We start from the raw sequence: 15,535 nt of genomic DNA, 5'->3' as shown, positions 1-15,535 counted from the left end.
TCCAACTGCGGTTTGAAACTGTTTGAAGCAAAATTTTGGTTTTTTACTCTTTTCAAACCAAAAATATAAGCGAAAACCGATCAGACCGGTTTGACCGCCCAATCCAGTCCGGGTTTCAGAACATTGTGTTTAATGTCTTTTAAAATATTGATGCAAGTTTATCTCATTTTGCGTCAATTGCAGAGTATTCCAAGAAAAGCAGCAAGAGAGAAAAACCTCATGACAAACAGATGGTAATGCTTAAGGATCCAAATGGGAGGTCATGGTGGCATGTTAAACTATCGGTTCATAGAAATGGTCATCTGAATCTGAAAAATGGGTGGCCTGATTTTTGGAGAGGAAACAATATAGCAATAGGTGATACACTGGTTTTTGAGATCACACAGGAAACTGCAATGCAATTTCATATATTCCGAGCAAAATAAAAGGCAGTTTCAGTCCATAATATTTAATCCTGTCAAGGTAAAAAAGATTGAACCCGAATGACCATAAAAACTTACAAGCACGTTTTGATTATTAATATTTGCTTGTTTTATTTAATGTTGAGCAACTTTCATTTCCCAATCACTCTTTTGCTTGTTCTATGTAATGAATTCTCCATTTAGGAGTTGTTAATGCTCAGGAAATCCTTTGTGTAACACAAAATGTTAAGTGTTTGATATAGACCTTGGTTTCAATCACACTTCCAGCAATTTAAACACTCACAATTCAATGAACTTAGCCACCAGAATTAAGTAGAATATAAGAGCTGAAATACATTGATAAAACTGAATTAGAATACTCAAAGAATTGAAAAACATAAGAAATATAGAAATGGAAATAAGCACCAGCTAGCAGTTCGAGGAGCTCGCAACCTCCTAGACTAATCCTTTACAAAATAACCAAATGAATGACTCATGCAAATATTCTCCCTTATAATCACTTTTTGGCACTCCCCTAATCATCTAACAACATGACACGTGTGCCTCTCCACTAACCAATTCTTGTTGGCTTTATCACCCCATGTGGATCTTCTCTATTGCTTGGTGTAACGTGGCTTTATCACCCCATATGGGCCTTTTCCCTCGCTTGGTGTGATGTTTTGTGATGGGTGGTCTATCAATACACCCCCCCCCCCCCTCCTCACTGAAGTGTCATCTTGTCCTCAAGGTGGAAGTGCGGAAATTGGGTGGCAATCACATCATAAGGCTCCCAAGTGGCTTTAAAAGGAGGAAGATCTTGCCACTGAATAAGGACTTCCTTGGAGCCATCCATCAAGCTATGAGAGGAGAGAACAGATTCAGGCTGGACTGATAGTTCTAATTCTTCAGTCAGTGCTAGAGGTAAAGGCTGAGTGGGGACTGAGCTGTGAATGCTTTCCTTGAGTTGGGATACATGAAAAACCGGATGGATACGGGCTGTGGGTGGCAGGGTGAGTTTGTACGCGGCTTGGCCAATCTTTTCCACCACCTCAAAGGGACCATAAAACCTGGGACTTAATATTTCATTGAGCTTCCTGGCTAAAGATCTATATTTGTAGGGTTGTAATCGGAGAAAGACAAAGTCCCTTGGTTGAAAAGAAAGTTCTTTGCTATGGGCATCTACTGCCTCTTTCATGTGGCCTTGAGCCATCAACAAATTTTCCTTGAGCTCACGCAGGATGGTATTCTTCTCCTTAACCTGCCTGTTGACGTCTTCCACCAAGGAAGGGCAGTCTATAAACTTCAAAAGTATAGGTGGATCCCTCCCATAAAGGGCTCAGAAAGAAGTCATCTTAGTGGAGCCGTGGTACGTAATGTTGCACCAAAATTTAGCCCATGGTAACCATTTGTGCCATTGCTAAGGTTGAGAACTACAAAAACATCTGAGGTATGTTTCAACACAGCGGTTGACCCCTCGGTTTGGCCATCCGTCTGAGGATGAGAGGCTGAACTGAATTTCAATGCGGTACCTGCTATTTTGAATAATTCTTGCCAAAAATGGCTCATGAACACCTTATCTTGGTCTGATACTATGGATTTTGGAAACCCATGTAATTTGACTACTTCCTTCACAAATACTTCCGCTACTTCCTTCGCATTATAAGGGTGGGAAAGGGAAATGAAATGGTTGTATTTCGTTAATCTATCCACCACTACAAAAATGGTGTCAAAGCTCTTAGATCTAGGTAACCCCCCAATAAAATTCATGGTAAGATCCTCAAAAACTTGGTTAGGAATTGGTAATGTTTGCAGTAAGCCTGCTGGTTTCAAGGCAGTGTATTTGTTGGTTTGACAAATGGTGCAAGCTCTAATAAAATTTTGGACATCCTTCTTAATACCCTCCCAAAAAGCAACACCTACCACTTTTTTGTATGTTCTAAAAAAACCCAAATGGCCCCCTCCAGGGCTGGAGCGAAACTCTTCTAATAGTTTGGGAATAAAGCTGGAAGTTTTAGGAAGCACTAACCTTTTTTTGTACAGCAGACAACCTCTAAGGAGTTGATAATGTGGTCTGCTACTTGGGTCTACTAACAGATCTTAAATGATGATGCGTAACTTGGGTTCATTGTGGGCTTCCTCGGCTAGAGCCTCAAAGTCAGAAAATTGTACCATGGTGACAGCGTTGTAATCCACTTCCTCTTCTCTAGGGACAAGGCATCTGCCACTTTATTTTTGTGGCCAGGACAGTAGCGTATCTCAAAGGTGAACCCCATAAGTTTGGATATCCATTTTTGCTGCTCTGGAGTCTTCATACGCTGATCAAGTAAGAACTGAAGGCTTTTATGGTCTATCTTAAAGATAAATTTACTGCCCAATAGATAGTGACTCCATTTTTGGACCGCAAAGAAGATGGCCATGAGCTCCCTCTCATACACCGACTTTTGTCTGGAATGTGGGGATAAAGCTTTGCTTAGAAACGCAATTGGTCGTTCTTGCTGAACCAACACCGCCACAAGCCCTTGTCACGAGGCATCCATGTGAACTTCAAAAGAGATGCTGAAATTGGGGGCTGCTAATACTAGAACAGTAGTCATGGCTGATTTTAGCTGCTTAAAAGCTTGTTGGGCCTCTTCTGTCCATTTAAAAACATCCTTCTTGAGTAATTGAGTTAACGGAAGTGCTATGTTCCCATACCTTTGCACAAACCGCCTGTAATAGTCAGTGAGTCCTAAAAATCCCCTCAAACTTTTAACGGAAGTTGGGATGGGCCATGATTTCATAGCTTCTAGTTTTTGCGGCTCTGCCTACACTCCCTTTTTGGACACCAAGTGACCTAAATATTCTAGCTTCTTCTGCCCAAACGAGCATTTTTTTTGGTTGACTACCAATTCATGAGCCTATAGAATTTTAAAAGCTTGGGATAGGTGCTGTATGTGGCTTTCTAAGTCTAGGTTGTAGATCAGAATGTCGTCAAAGAAAACTAAGACAAATTTTCGGAGGACAGGTTTAAATATGGTGTTCACGAGGGCTTGTAATGTGGATGGGGTATTAGTTAAACCAAAGGGCATCACTAAAAATTCATAGTGACCCTCAAGAGTCCTAAAGGCTATTTTTGGTACATCCTCTTCTTTCATTCTAATCTGATGGTTGAAAGATGGACGCATGGAGAATCAAGCATATCATACTATAACAAGAATAGTCATAATTTAAAAATAAAAAAAATTCAATCAAATTGAAATAAGTAAGGTAGAACATATTACCTTGAGCCCTTAGCAACCTTGGAGACTCTTAATTTCAAGAGAAATTAAGCAAAAGAGTATCCACACCAAGGGAAGAAGAAATTTGGCCAAGAGAGAGATTTAGGGTTCTTAGAGATTTTGATCTCTACACAAAAATTGATATATCATTTTCTTTATATAGGAATCCTTGTAGACAATTCAATAATTGTTTTAAACTTCCTTAAACAATTCCATAATTGTTATGAAATTGTTAAACTTCTTTAAATTATAACATTGGATTAACATTGAATCACAATTAACAATTTAACTCTTAACCTTTAATTATGTACAATTATCAATTTAACTCTTAACCCTTAATTGTTTATATAACAATTTAACCCTTAATTGTTTACAATTACAACCCCTTATAAAATCCAATTTAATATAAATAAAACGATTAATATAAATAACTTTATTATCCTTGGTAGGTGCTAGCCAACCTTGGATAATCAACTCTCTTTGGCTATTTCTCTATTCTCCTTAGTTTTTATGTGTGACCTCTTAGGTTCACTATGGCCTAGTTGTGGGCCCAATATTACAATCTATTTCGATATGTTTTGTCATAACTCTTTATAAACAAAACTCTCACTGATCATGGTAGGCATCTAGCAATGCTCCATAACCCCTAAGTCACAATGAAGATACACTCCAACAAACCTTTTACAATCATATACATTGTATAATCAAATCATTTCGTTGTCTAATCCCAATTAAGAATGAATTTATGGCATGTCAAAATCCTTATCTTAATTTTAATTCAATACATATAGAATGTGTCACCACGAAACAACCTTTCATGTAACATTTTATATACCCTGGTCGGAGATTTCCCTTTTCCAATGTATCTTGACATTTGTCTAGGAACTTGATATTAATCTATACCAAGTCAACGAATCCCATCTTGACTATCACTTGTCCTCACACATAAACAACACATGGCCAAATTGGCTTATTAACACATGGCATGATTAGCCTCGTGTTTATACACCATATGAACCATATGCGTTTATACAGAATCCAACCGTGATATCTCAGGTCTAAGGATTAATAATACACTAGTATGATCTTATGATAAGTCATTGACTACATTTTAAATGTCCATGTGATTCATCATAAATGGNGATGTTGAAATTGGGGGCTGTTAATACCGAAACAGTAGTCATGGCCGATTTTAGTTGCTCAAAAGCTTGTTGGGCCTCTTCTGTCCATTTAAAAGCATCCTTCCTAAGTAATTGAGTTAAGGATAGTGCTATGTTCCCATACCCTTGCACAAACCGCCTGTAATAGTCAATGAGTCCTAAAAATCCCCTCAAACTTTTAACGGAAGTCGGGATGGGCCATGATTTCATAGCTTCTAGTTTTTTCAGGTCTGCCTCCACTCCCTTTTTGGACACCAAGTGACCTAAATATTCTAGCTTCTTCTGCCTAAACGAGCATTTTTTTTCAGTTGACTACCAATTCATGAGCCTGCAGAATTTTAAAGGCTTGGGTTAGGTGCTGTATATGGCTTTCTAAGTCTGGGCTGTAGATCAAAATGTCGTCAAAGAAAACTAAGACAAATTTTCGGAGGACAGGTTTAAATATGGTGTTCATGAGGACTTGGAATGTGGATGGGGCATTAGTTAAACCAAAGGGCATCACTAAAAATTCATAGTGACCCTCATGAGTCCTAAAGGCTGCTTTTGGTACATCCTCTTCCTTCATTCTAATCTGATGGTACCCTGATTTTAAATCCAGTTTGAAAAAAATTGTGACTCCGGCTAACTCATCTAATAGTTCATCGATGGTTGGTATGGGAAATTTATCGGGTATGGTGATACTATTGAGGGACCTATAGTCAACACAAAACCTCCAACTGCCATCCTTCTTCTTAACCAATAACACTGGACTTGCAAAAGGGCTGGTGCTGGGTTGGATGATTCCAGCAACCAACATCTCACCAACCAGCCTCTCAATCTATTTTTTTTTGAAAATACGAGTATCTATACGGTCTAATATTCGGGGCCTATGTTCATTCCTTCAGCACTATGGCATGATCATGTTGTCTATGGGAGGGTATGTCAGATGGTTGGTCAAACAATTGTAGAAACTCCTCCAGGACTCTAGCCACTCTTGGTTCCTGCGATGCCTCCTTGACTTCTGGTTTATTCTCAATCAACCCATTCCCTGCTGCTTGAATTGTTTTCAACATGGCCTTAAGAGATACAACATTTTTCACCAGTGAAGGGTCTCCCTGTAACATCACACGTCTCCCTTCCACCTCAAAAACCATGGTTAATTTTTTCCAATTTGCACAGACGTCCCCCAGAGAGCTCAACCAAGATACACCAAGTACCACATTTGCTCCTCCTAAATCAAATGGAAAATAGTCATGTTGTATCCTAATTCCTTGTATCTCTAGTTTAACCCCTGTGCATATTCCCTCGCCCCTTACTGTCACTCCGTTCCCCACCATCACTCCAAAAGTCTTACCCTTCTCAACCGAAATACCCAATTTGTTAACCAACTCCTGCGAGATGAAGTTGTGTGACGCCCCACTGTCAACCAACACGATCACCTCCTCCTTACCAATTCTTCCTCTAATCTTCAACGTCTTATATGTAGTAATACCAATAATGGAGTTCATTGAAATGGCAAGTGGGTTACCTTTTGTAATGGCTTCCTCATCGTCGATTTGATCAGGTATGTCTTCTTTCACCTCGTCATCATCCCATGCAAGAAGGATTTGTAGCGACTTACTCCTGCATTTATGGGTTGGACTGTATTTTTCGTCACATCTAAAGCACAACCCACGCTCTCTCTTATGTTGGATCTTAGATTTTGAAAGTTGACGAAAATTATCACCCCTGAAGCTCGTCGCTGCTGTTTTCGGTGGCCTCTCCCTCTTTGTGGGTGCCCTAACGTTGGAGGAGAAGTGCGATTCTAGCGTTTTGGAATGCGTCGTCCACCATCTAGGTCGCGCATTTTTTGGGTTAGTAGAGACCCGATTATACATTTCTCTCCCATTTTGAACTTTAGCTACTTTGGGCCTTCCTTTTTCTAAAATCCAATTTCTTTGTTCTACCCTATGGGCTTGCTCAATTACTTCACTTATGCTACTGGGCCTCATTAAACGCAACTCAGCCTTCACATCTTCTTTCAGCCCATTCACAAAAAGTCCCATAAGCATCTCTTCTCCCAGATCTTTCAAAGGTGCAGAAAAAGCTTCAAATTCCTCCCTATATTCTGTCACCGTGGTTGTTTGCTTCAAGGCAGCCAACGCTTCATAAGCTGTTCCCTGGAAAGAGGGTCGAAATCTGGTAATAAGTGTTGTTTTAAATTCCCTCCAGGACTGAATTGGTGCTTTAGCTTCCACCCATTGGAACCAATTTAAAGCCTTCCCCTCCACACAGCGGTTGCTTCCATCTTTTCCGATTCTTCGTATCAGTTGATAGCGAAGTACCTATCAGCTTTGAAAGTCCACCCAAACGACTCGTCACCATTGAAAATAGGCAGCTCCAATTTCCTGACCTTCTTGTCTTCTTTCTTTGATTCACTACTTTGGTAACGTTCTTCCTCCCTATTTTCGTGACTGCTTTGATTTTCTGATTCCAACATTTTTTCCTTTTCCCGTGAGCGTCTTTCCTCCCTCTCTTCTTTTAGCCGCATTAATTCCCTTATTTTAATCAAGCCCTCTTTAACACCACCCAAATCAACCTTCATGGAAGTCATATCCTCCTTCACCGATTTAATTTCCTTTTCCACATTATCTATTCTATTTTCCATCTTAGGTTTGACCATTATCCAGCTAGGCTCTGATACTAATTTGATACAGACCTTGGTTTCAATCACACTTCCAGCAATTTAAACACTCACAATTCAATGAACTTAGTCACCATAATTAAGTAGAATATAAGAGCTGAAATATATTGATAAAACTGAAGTAGAATACTCAAAGAACTGAAAAACATAAGAAATACAGAAATGGAAATAAGCACCAGCTAGCAGTTCGAGGAGCTAGCAACCTCCCAGACTAATCCCTTACAAAATAACCGAATGAATGACTCATGCAAATATTCTCCCTCATAAGCACTTTTTGGCACTCCCCTAATCATCTAACAACATGACACGTGTGCCTCTCCACTAACTAATTCTTGTTCGCTTTATCACTCCATGTGGATCTTCTCCCTTGCTTGGTGTAACGTGGCTTTATCACTCCATGTGGGCCTTCTCCCTCGCTTGGTGTAACGTTTTGTGATGGATGGTCTATCAGTGTTCAACTTCAGATATCCCTCGAAAGCTTTGTATCAGTCCATGTTGTCCTCCACATATAATCAACTAGACTGTTATTGAATTTAAGTTATTGACGCCGCAACTACTTTACTAACTTAAACCTAGGATGCAAAGTCAATTTGTTTACAATTGATTACTTTAATTAATTTTAAATCTAATTGTATAATGTTGCATATAATAATTAACGTTATTATCGTCATAAATGAATTGGGGTTAATTAACCGAGCAGCATGATCCAGCTTCTTTCAAGTGTCTTTACCTTTTTGTAATAGTAACCTTTTATTTTTACAAGCTTGCCTTTTTTCTAAAGTAAAGCTTTGTCAACCAACCATAGCTAGTCTTACCTTATCCAAAGTCCAAACCCATATCTCTAAGTTATCCTTTGTACGCTCTGCCCTTGGCTGCAACTATTCAATCTACGCGACAGGTAATCAATTCATAACTCTTTTATCTTATTTTCAATATTTAACTTGGTCTAATTAACATGTATTTTATTGATACATAGTTTTGTATATGGAATTTTGAGTTTGCAGATTGTGGGCATAACGAAGATGGCAACATCAGCAGTTCTTGCTCCAGCAACAGTCACCGGTGCCTTGATAAGGTGCGGTAGCAGAACCCCGAAGAGAATGAAGAAGGTGGTGTATCTGAATGGATTGAATTCCTATGGAGGTCTTAAAGCACACAACAAGGTGGTCTCTCTCGGCCTACCACCATGCACTGAGCAGTGCTTCGCAAATGTTGTGAGCTCACTCAAGACAACATCCAAAAGAAGTGGTGGTGGTGCACTTTCTTCTACATGCGATGCTGCGTCTGAGATATTCAAGATTGCTGCCATCATGAATGGACTTGTTCTAGTTGGGGTTGCAGTTGGCTTTGTTCTTCTGCGAATTGAAGCATGGTTAGAAGAATCTGAATCTGAGTGACAAATATTCTTCTCTACCTAATGTTTAATTGATTTGTTTTGCTGTAAAATCAAAGTTTGCAGGAAAACTCTTTGTAATTTTTCGCAATAAATTTAATCTTTAGTTTACACATTCATTACCCTTGTTGTTGGATTGCAACTCTGCCAAATTCCATAAGGAATAAACGAGAAAAGAAGCGAAGGTAGCGTCAAGCCATCAACGACAATTCAACCAATTAAACACCCACTTCTCGAACAAATTCAAATTCTGATCAACAATTTAAGGCCATAAGAAGTATAGGTGCCATTATGATTGCAATTTGTTTATTTTACATGTTAATTTCAAGATTCTAATCATATAAAAAGAGAAGAGTCCCAAGAGAGTTATAAATTTCAAATGCCATCATCGCATGAACGAACTCAAACTCAACTAAACAGACCAGTGACGAAAAACCAAAAAGGTCGGCAGGTTTCTTTAGTCCACTCCGGTTTTTTTACATATGTATAAGATAAAGACAAAAACCTGCCTGTTCGTAAACTCTTTTTCATGAAGAGCCCCGAAAACATCAAGCTTAATTAAGAAACTCGGGGATCCAACGAGACAACAGGTGCTTGTAAGGCAAGGCCTGTCCAAAATTTTCATGAATTTAACTATTGGGTTACATCAATGAAATTTCTATCTGAGTTGGTAATTAAGAAGATTTAGATCAAAATTAATTAGATACACCACAAACTAGAACATTAATGTGAAATTAAAGCAAAAGGCATTGCCGTCACAAGGGAAACATTGATTGGAATAGGCCCTCTGAAAGAGAATCAAGCTGCCGCAAGAATATTGCCTCAGAAGAAAATGGTGGGCTACCTTAGGTAGATGGTCTCTGACATGCAGCAAAAAGTTGCCAACTAATGAAAGCCATCATCAAAGAGGTAAAAAGTTCAAAGCCTACCACCTTTGGGAATTGCCATCCCAATCCTCGCCTCAGATAGCTACAAAAGGCATTTATCAGTACAACAGAAGTAAAGATGGATACTATTACAAAATGCATTAGCTAGTGAGGATCTCATAAATCACATGATAAGACATACTGATAACAATCTGATGAAGGTAACGAAGCCTGGCTAAAAGTTACAGAAATAATTTAATCTAAGAGACCTTACATAACATAAGGCCCTTCGAGTTCCTATATTTCAAAGTTGATTGACTATAAGTAATATTATCCATTTCAATGTGTCCCTACAAAACTCAAATCTTAGAGAAGTAAAATAAGATCAACTTTTGTTCTGATGTAAGTTATAATTTTGTGAAGAAGGTTGAAAAGAAGATGACCTTGTAATGGATGGCATGGTTGCTACAATTCCTGCACATGCATATATTATAGGAATTAAAGTCTTGGGTTTGTTCTTGCGAAGCCACATCAAAGATCCTAATGCAGCAAGGGATATGCTCAACACCTGAATACAGAAGCCATGACAAGATGTTTCACTTTAGAGTACAAACCCAAAATTCCACGGAACAAATTGACCTACTAAAGTATTGCTAAAATTTCCATGCTATAAGATCAGTGAATGAATGGAACTTCTATCCATCAAAGATATAAACATACCAAATTTGCATTAGCCTCCAGGCCTTGCAAAATGTAATCCCAAGTAAACTCCAGTCCTCTAGCACCCACCCAAAGTGGTGCCAATCTATGTAGTACAGAATCCGCAAAAGCCCACCCTGTCAACAAGGGGAAAGAAAGTTCAATAATGTCATTGAAGGTTATACAGATGGTTTAAGAAGTCCATACACTTAAAGACATAAGGTATACAGATGCAACATGTCACCATTTCTGGCTTCTAAACAGTTTACTTCTATCACAAACTTAAAGGACATGCACTTACAATTTAGCATCTCCAATACAGATCATGTTTAAGAAAGGACAATATAGATAATGAAGTCAGTACATAACATAATATATCAGTGAATACAACCAGCAGTCTTTTTTATTACCCATAGTGTGCATCAAAATTTTGATGAAATTATGAAAGGTATACATGCTTAGGAGAACTAAGCTTCCTTGCTCGATCATTTCTCTCCTCTATCATTTTCTCCCTCTCTCTCTTTTGGGTATTATTTTCCTTTTAGTTGCTTAAAAGATGTAAGTTAAAGTATTAGGAAACAAAAACTTGTGAAACTGATCTTGTTGATTTATACCATTTCCCTGACTATAGAGCAAAAAGAGAGCACAATAGAAATTCTTAAAGCAGTGCCTTCATGAATATATATCATAAATAGCAGATAATATATTAATAATTATTTAACTTTTTTTTTTCTGGTATTACAAAGAGAGAGAACATAAAATTTTTATATATAAACAAAATGTGACTGAACAAAGTTTTACTCACCAAGCCCAACAGCTTGAAATTTATGATTCTGAGAGATGTTCCTGTGAGTCAACTGGGTCAAGGCAAAGTAAAGCCCAGCGACATCTATAAAACCGATCAGTGCTTTCAACAGTTCCTGCGGATAAATGCCTCACATTTTTATGATGATCAAATCAGCGCAAGTAATCCACCAGAAAAAAAAACAAGCATATCTCGGTACACATGAAACCTCTTTAATTCAGACTACCTATAGAGCTACCAAATGCTAATGTTGCATGGATTTACTACTTCCTTTTAAATGTTGTGGACTTTCAAGGTCAAGCATATGTTGCAGTCCAGAAACACCAACTCATAATCTTATCAAACTTATGCCACATGTTCATAATCTCTGTACTCCTAAATATCACTTAAAAAGTAGATATTGAGGTACTGATCTAAACCAACTGATGTCACAAAGTCGCTAGTTAGGATTCAAGATATACTCAGAAGGAATAAGAGACGTAAACGATTGTCTTTTTATTTAACATTTAGTTCACATGCCATGCACCCTTGGAAATCAGCTTTAACATTCATTGTAAACGCCCAACCAAAAGGACCAGCATGCCCAATTCTATGAATAATAGAGAAATATTGACAGTAAATTTTTGCAACCAAGTTAAACTGGGTAAGGATATTCATGAAACAACTTGTCAATTTTTTGTATTGGAGAACACCTTCGCTTCAACATAGCATAAACTAACTAGGTTCAAATGGAACAGCAGGAAACAAATAAGTCCGCCAGGAAATTGAGATCACAAAATCTATTCATAAAATTCATATAACGACTTCTTTTCTATTATTTTTCAATAAATAAAAATCAGACAATTGAAGATGAAATAATAGCAATACCTGATATGGGTCAAAGTTGTCATTCTCTGATACCTTAAGAAACGTCGCCAAACAAACAAGCTGCCATCAAGCATGTCAGTTAGTTTTAGTTAAGGCATAGCTTAACTAAAATAAATCAATTTAATTAATGAACTAACCTTAACCAAAGCTGTTCCGAGATAAACAAGAGCGGCTTTAACAGAAGTACCAAGTGTGTCATACTCAGATCTACACGTATGAATAAAATTAGCTAGAAAATAAAGTTTACAAATAAAAAAAGAAATCCAAAAAACAAAAACTGGAACTGGAAAAGCAATGGAAAGGAAGTAAAAAGAAAACGTACAATGGCGTTGCGGAGTAGTAGACGGCGTGAGGACCGAAAGTAAGAATCGCACAGTTGAAAAAGTGAAATACCGTCATCTTTCCTTGAGATTTTCTCTCTGTTTCTCTAAATTGCAGCGAAGATCCAACAAGAACTAAAGCGAGAAAGTGAGAGAGTTGGAGCTGAGAAATCAGTAATCAGTAGAGAAAAGATCGATGATTTAGTCGGATCTAATTAATTAGGCCTGGACCCGTTTAAGGCCATTGGATCTAGGAGTATAATTGGGCCTAAATTGATATTAGCCCAAAGAGTGTATTTGGACCTTGTTCTCCAAAAGTTTTTTGGACTTTACAGCAGACTAAAATCCAAAACACCAAAAAAAAAAAAAAAAAAAAAAAAAAAAAGGAGCGAAGCGAAACAATTTTCCTTCTTTTATTTATTTATTTTTAACTCATCATTACAGTTGACTAATATGTGTAGCTTTATAATTGTCACATCATGACTAATTCATCAAGGATTGAAAGGATAAGACTTACAATACAAATAGTACTAGTACTAACCTCTCCCTCGGTGGCAAGCCCTTAACAATTGAGGTTAGCTAGGTGATCAGTTTCGGATACCTCATTTTTTTAAGAAACCAGAACCAAAATCAGAATCGGAATCAGGTGGCTCTGGTTTCCTGAAACTTGGAACCGAAACCTGAAATTAAGTCCAAGTACCTATTAATTGCATTACCCGTAGCTTTTAAAAAAAATGACAATACACTTGTACAGTTTGCAAAACATTCAGTCTCGATTCCTACCTGGGTATTGACCTTGGTTTTGGTTTCTTTCCACTACCAACACATTGCAAGAATCGGACCTGGACCTGGGAATTTCCGGTTCTAACCTTAATGGAACGATTCCAGTTCACCCTATTTCCATACTTCATCCCACATTCTAGCTATACCCAAGGGTCTTATGTTCGAGTAGTATATGGCAAATTCAATTACTAGGTTTTACCCAAATTTGTAACTAGGACGTTGCCAAATTCAATTATTTGTATAGTGATCAATATTTTATGAGGTGTTTACCTTACCTCCATATATTTATTGGAGTTCATCTGCTAGTTTTAACTGTCATTTGATATGATACTTTATTTTATTTTTTTAATTGTCAGCTGTCATTGGAGTTCTTTATATGTTAATCTTTTCGACTTTTATGTAGTAAAACAATGAATGAGACAATATCTCGAGGTAGTTATGGTTGATGTGATTATATTGTTCTTGTTAATTATATTATAGTATATGATCACTGTCTTTCAAAGATATTGGGTTGTGCAATTGTTGGTCCAAGATATAGAACATTTATGGTAAATATAAAAAGTCGCTTTGTCTAATGATCTCGCCAGTTTTTTCTCTATTCTTCGGCAAATGCCGTGATGCCTCATTGAAGACGGTACACTTGGATGCAATCTACGTTTAAGTCATGTTGTGTTCCCAATTTCCCATTTGATTTTGTCTTGTGTTTTTAATTATTTTTCTTTCAAACCACCACTAAAAACAAACACACATTCTTCTTCCGAGGGTACGTTATCACGAGTATCATTGGCCGGTTATCAAAGATATTCCAGAATAAGTTCAATAAAAGAACTATGACAATAAGTATTTTCATGTGTGTTTTTTGTTTCTGGCGATTGCATATTAAGAGATCAGCCAAGCGCCTTCTGGGAGGACCGGAGGAGCGAGCCAGGTGTGCATGTGTTGCCAAAAAGAAAACTGTTCATATCGTTTTCAAAATTATATATAATAAGAGCAATAAGGTGTTTATAATTTTAATGTTGTACAATACGTATTATCGTTAATGTATTTTGTATGAAGTTGAACAAACATATACTATAGTCATGGAAGCAGCATTTATTTCCTCCATGAAAGGGAAGTGGGAATTTATTTTTGTAGAGCTGACATTTAATAATGGCTTAGTTTTTCCTATACAACCAACTTGCAATTGGCAGCCAAAATAGTGGTTTTTTTCTGGAAACATTGGAAAAGAGTCACAAATTTAGCATACTGGAGAAACATAACTCTTTACCATCTAAAAATGAAGAACACATTGTGGTCCATGCGACAACTATGGGAATTGGACTAGACGGTTTCAGAGAATATTAAAACCCAACTTTCGCAATCAATAGAAAAAAGAAATTTTCAGGATTGAAATCATAAGTAGAGAGAGAGAGGACGAGAGGTGTGAAATGCAACTGGTAACGGTTTGAAGAGTTTCTTATATTCTGGGCAGCCCTCTAAATAAGTAGTATTGAACGACTATAGATTTTATAATTCAGATTACCTTAAATTCTGCCAACTACTGATCACATTCTCTTCATATAGGGTATATACTGAAAATTGTAATGGTTTTGGTTATTGGTTTTGACAGGGGCGGTTCGTATTATTAGTATACTGAAAGACTGAAATCGCAAGTTGAGAGGGAATGTGATGTCGAGTCTGAAAATCCAACACGAACTGTTACGGCACATGATCGTGCCTGTACTTGGACCCTTGATTTAATTTACAGTCCATAACCACAGTTTTTCTGTAGAATGGTTCGGGACAGCCGGGTTGGTTGCTCACTTGAGGTAAAAACCCCGTGCCTGCCCTTCCTCTATAACGCTATTATAACAGTATACACACGATATAAGATTTTCTGGTTTTTTTATAGAGTGTTTCCTTGGACTTTTAGCGTTATACGTATACTATTTCTGAGTTTTCCCTTTCTGTCTAATTAATTATGGTGGCTCCACTTTCTGTTCTTTGTAAAGATAAGAATCGTACTGGTTTTTTTACATTCCAAAAAATTCATTGATGTTAGAGAGAGAGAGATGAGAGACAGGAGAACACAGAACTTTGCCTTTGCAGGAAGAACGTACCTACTACCTATCCATCCCTTCATTTCAACCTCAATCGATTACTCTTGAGTGACTGAAACTCCGCAACCGAGATCAAACTCAGGGTACTATTTCAACAAGTCAATGAATATGCTTCCTAAGAAAAAAAAACAAAACACAACAAAAAACCCTATACCTAGAAAAGGAATAATCAACATTATAATTATTTAGTTGCTTAGACGCATATTATGTGAGCTGTAATGTA

At 37.5% G+C, this 15,535-nt stretch overlaps 2 protein-coding genes across 2 annotated transcripts; one reads left to right on the top strand and one right to left on the bottom strand.

Moving 5' to 3' along the window:
• Positions 1-8,238: 8,238 nt before the first annotated feature.
• LOC116140034 lies at positions 8,239-8,992 on the top strand. Its single transcript, XM_031425669.1, has 2 exons — positions 8,239-8,378; positions 8,485-8,992. The coding sequence occupies exon 2, from the start codon at positions 8,503-8,505 to the stop codon at positions 8,875-8,877; it is 375 nt and encodes a 124-aa protein (XP_031281529.1). The 5' UTR covers positions 8,239-8,378; positions 8,485-8,502; the 3' UTR covers positions 8,878-8,992.
• Positions 8,993-9,306: 314 nt separating this feature from the next.
• Positions 9,307-12,619, bottom strand: LOC116140024 (transmembrane protein 147-like). Its single transcript, XM_031425657.1, has 7 exons — positions 12,433-12,619; positions 12,248-12,317; positions 12,111-12,170; positions 11,244-11,358; positions 10,460-10,575; positions 10,183-10,307; positions 9,307-9,842 (listed from the first exon to the last, which is right to left on the bottom strand). Exons 1-7 carry the CDS (start codon positions 12,507-12,509, stop codon positions 9,719-9,721), a joined length of 687 nt encoding a protein of 228 aa, XP_031281517.1. The 5' UTR covers positions 12,510-12,619; the 3' UTR covers positions 9,307-9,718.
• Between the last annotated feature and the right edge of the window lie 2,916 nt (positions 12,620-15,535).

Source organism: Pistacia vera, unplaced genomic scaffold (genome assembly GCF_008641045.1).
Source record: "Pistacia vera cultivar Batoury unplaced genomic scaffold, PisVer_v2 Contig360, whole genome shotgun sequence".
NCBI lineage: Eukaryota > Viridiplantae > Streptophyta > Magnoliopsida > Sapindales > Anacardiaceae > Pistacia > Pistacia vera.
This window is presented reverse-complemented; position numbering and strand designations above follow the sequence as displayed.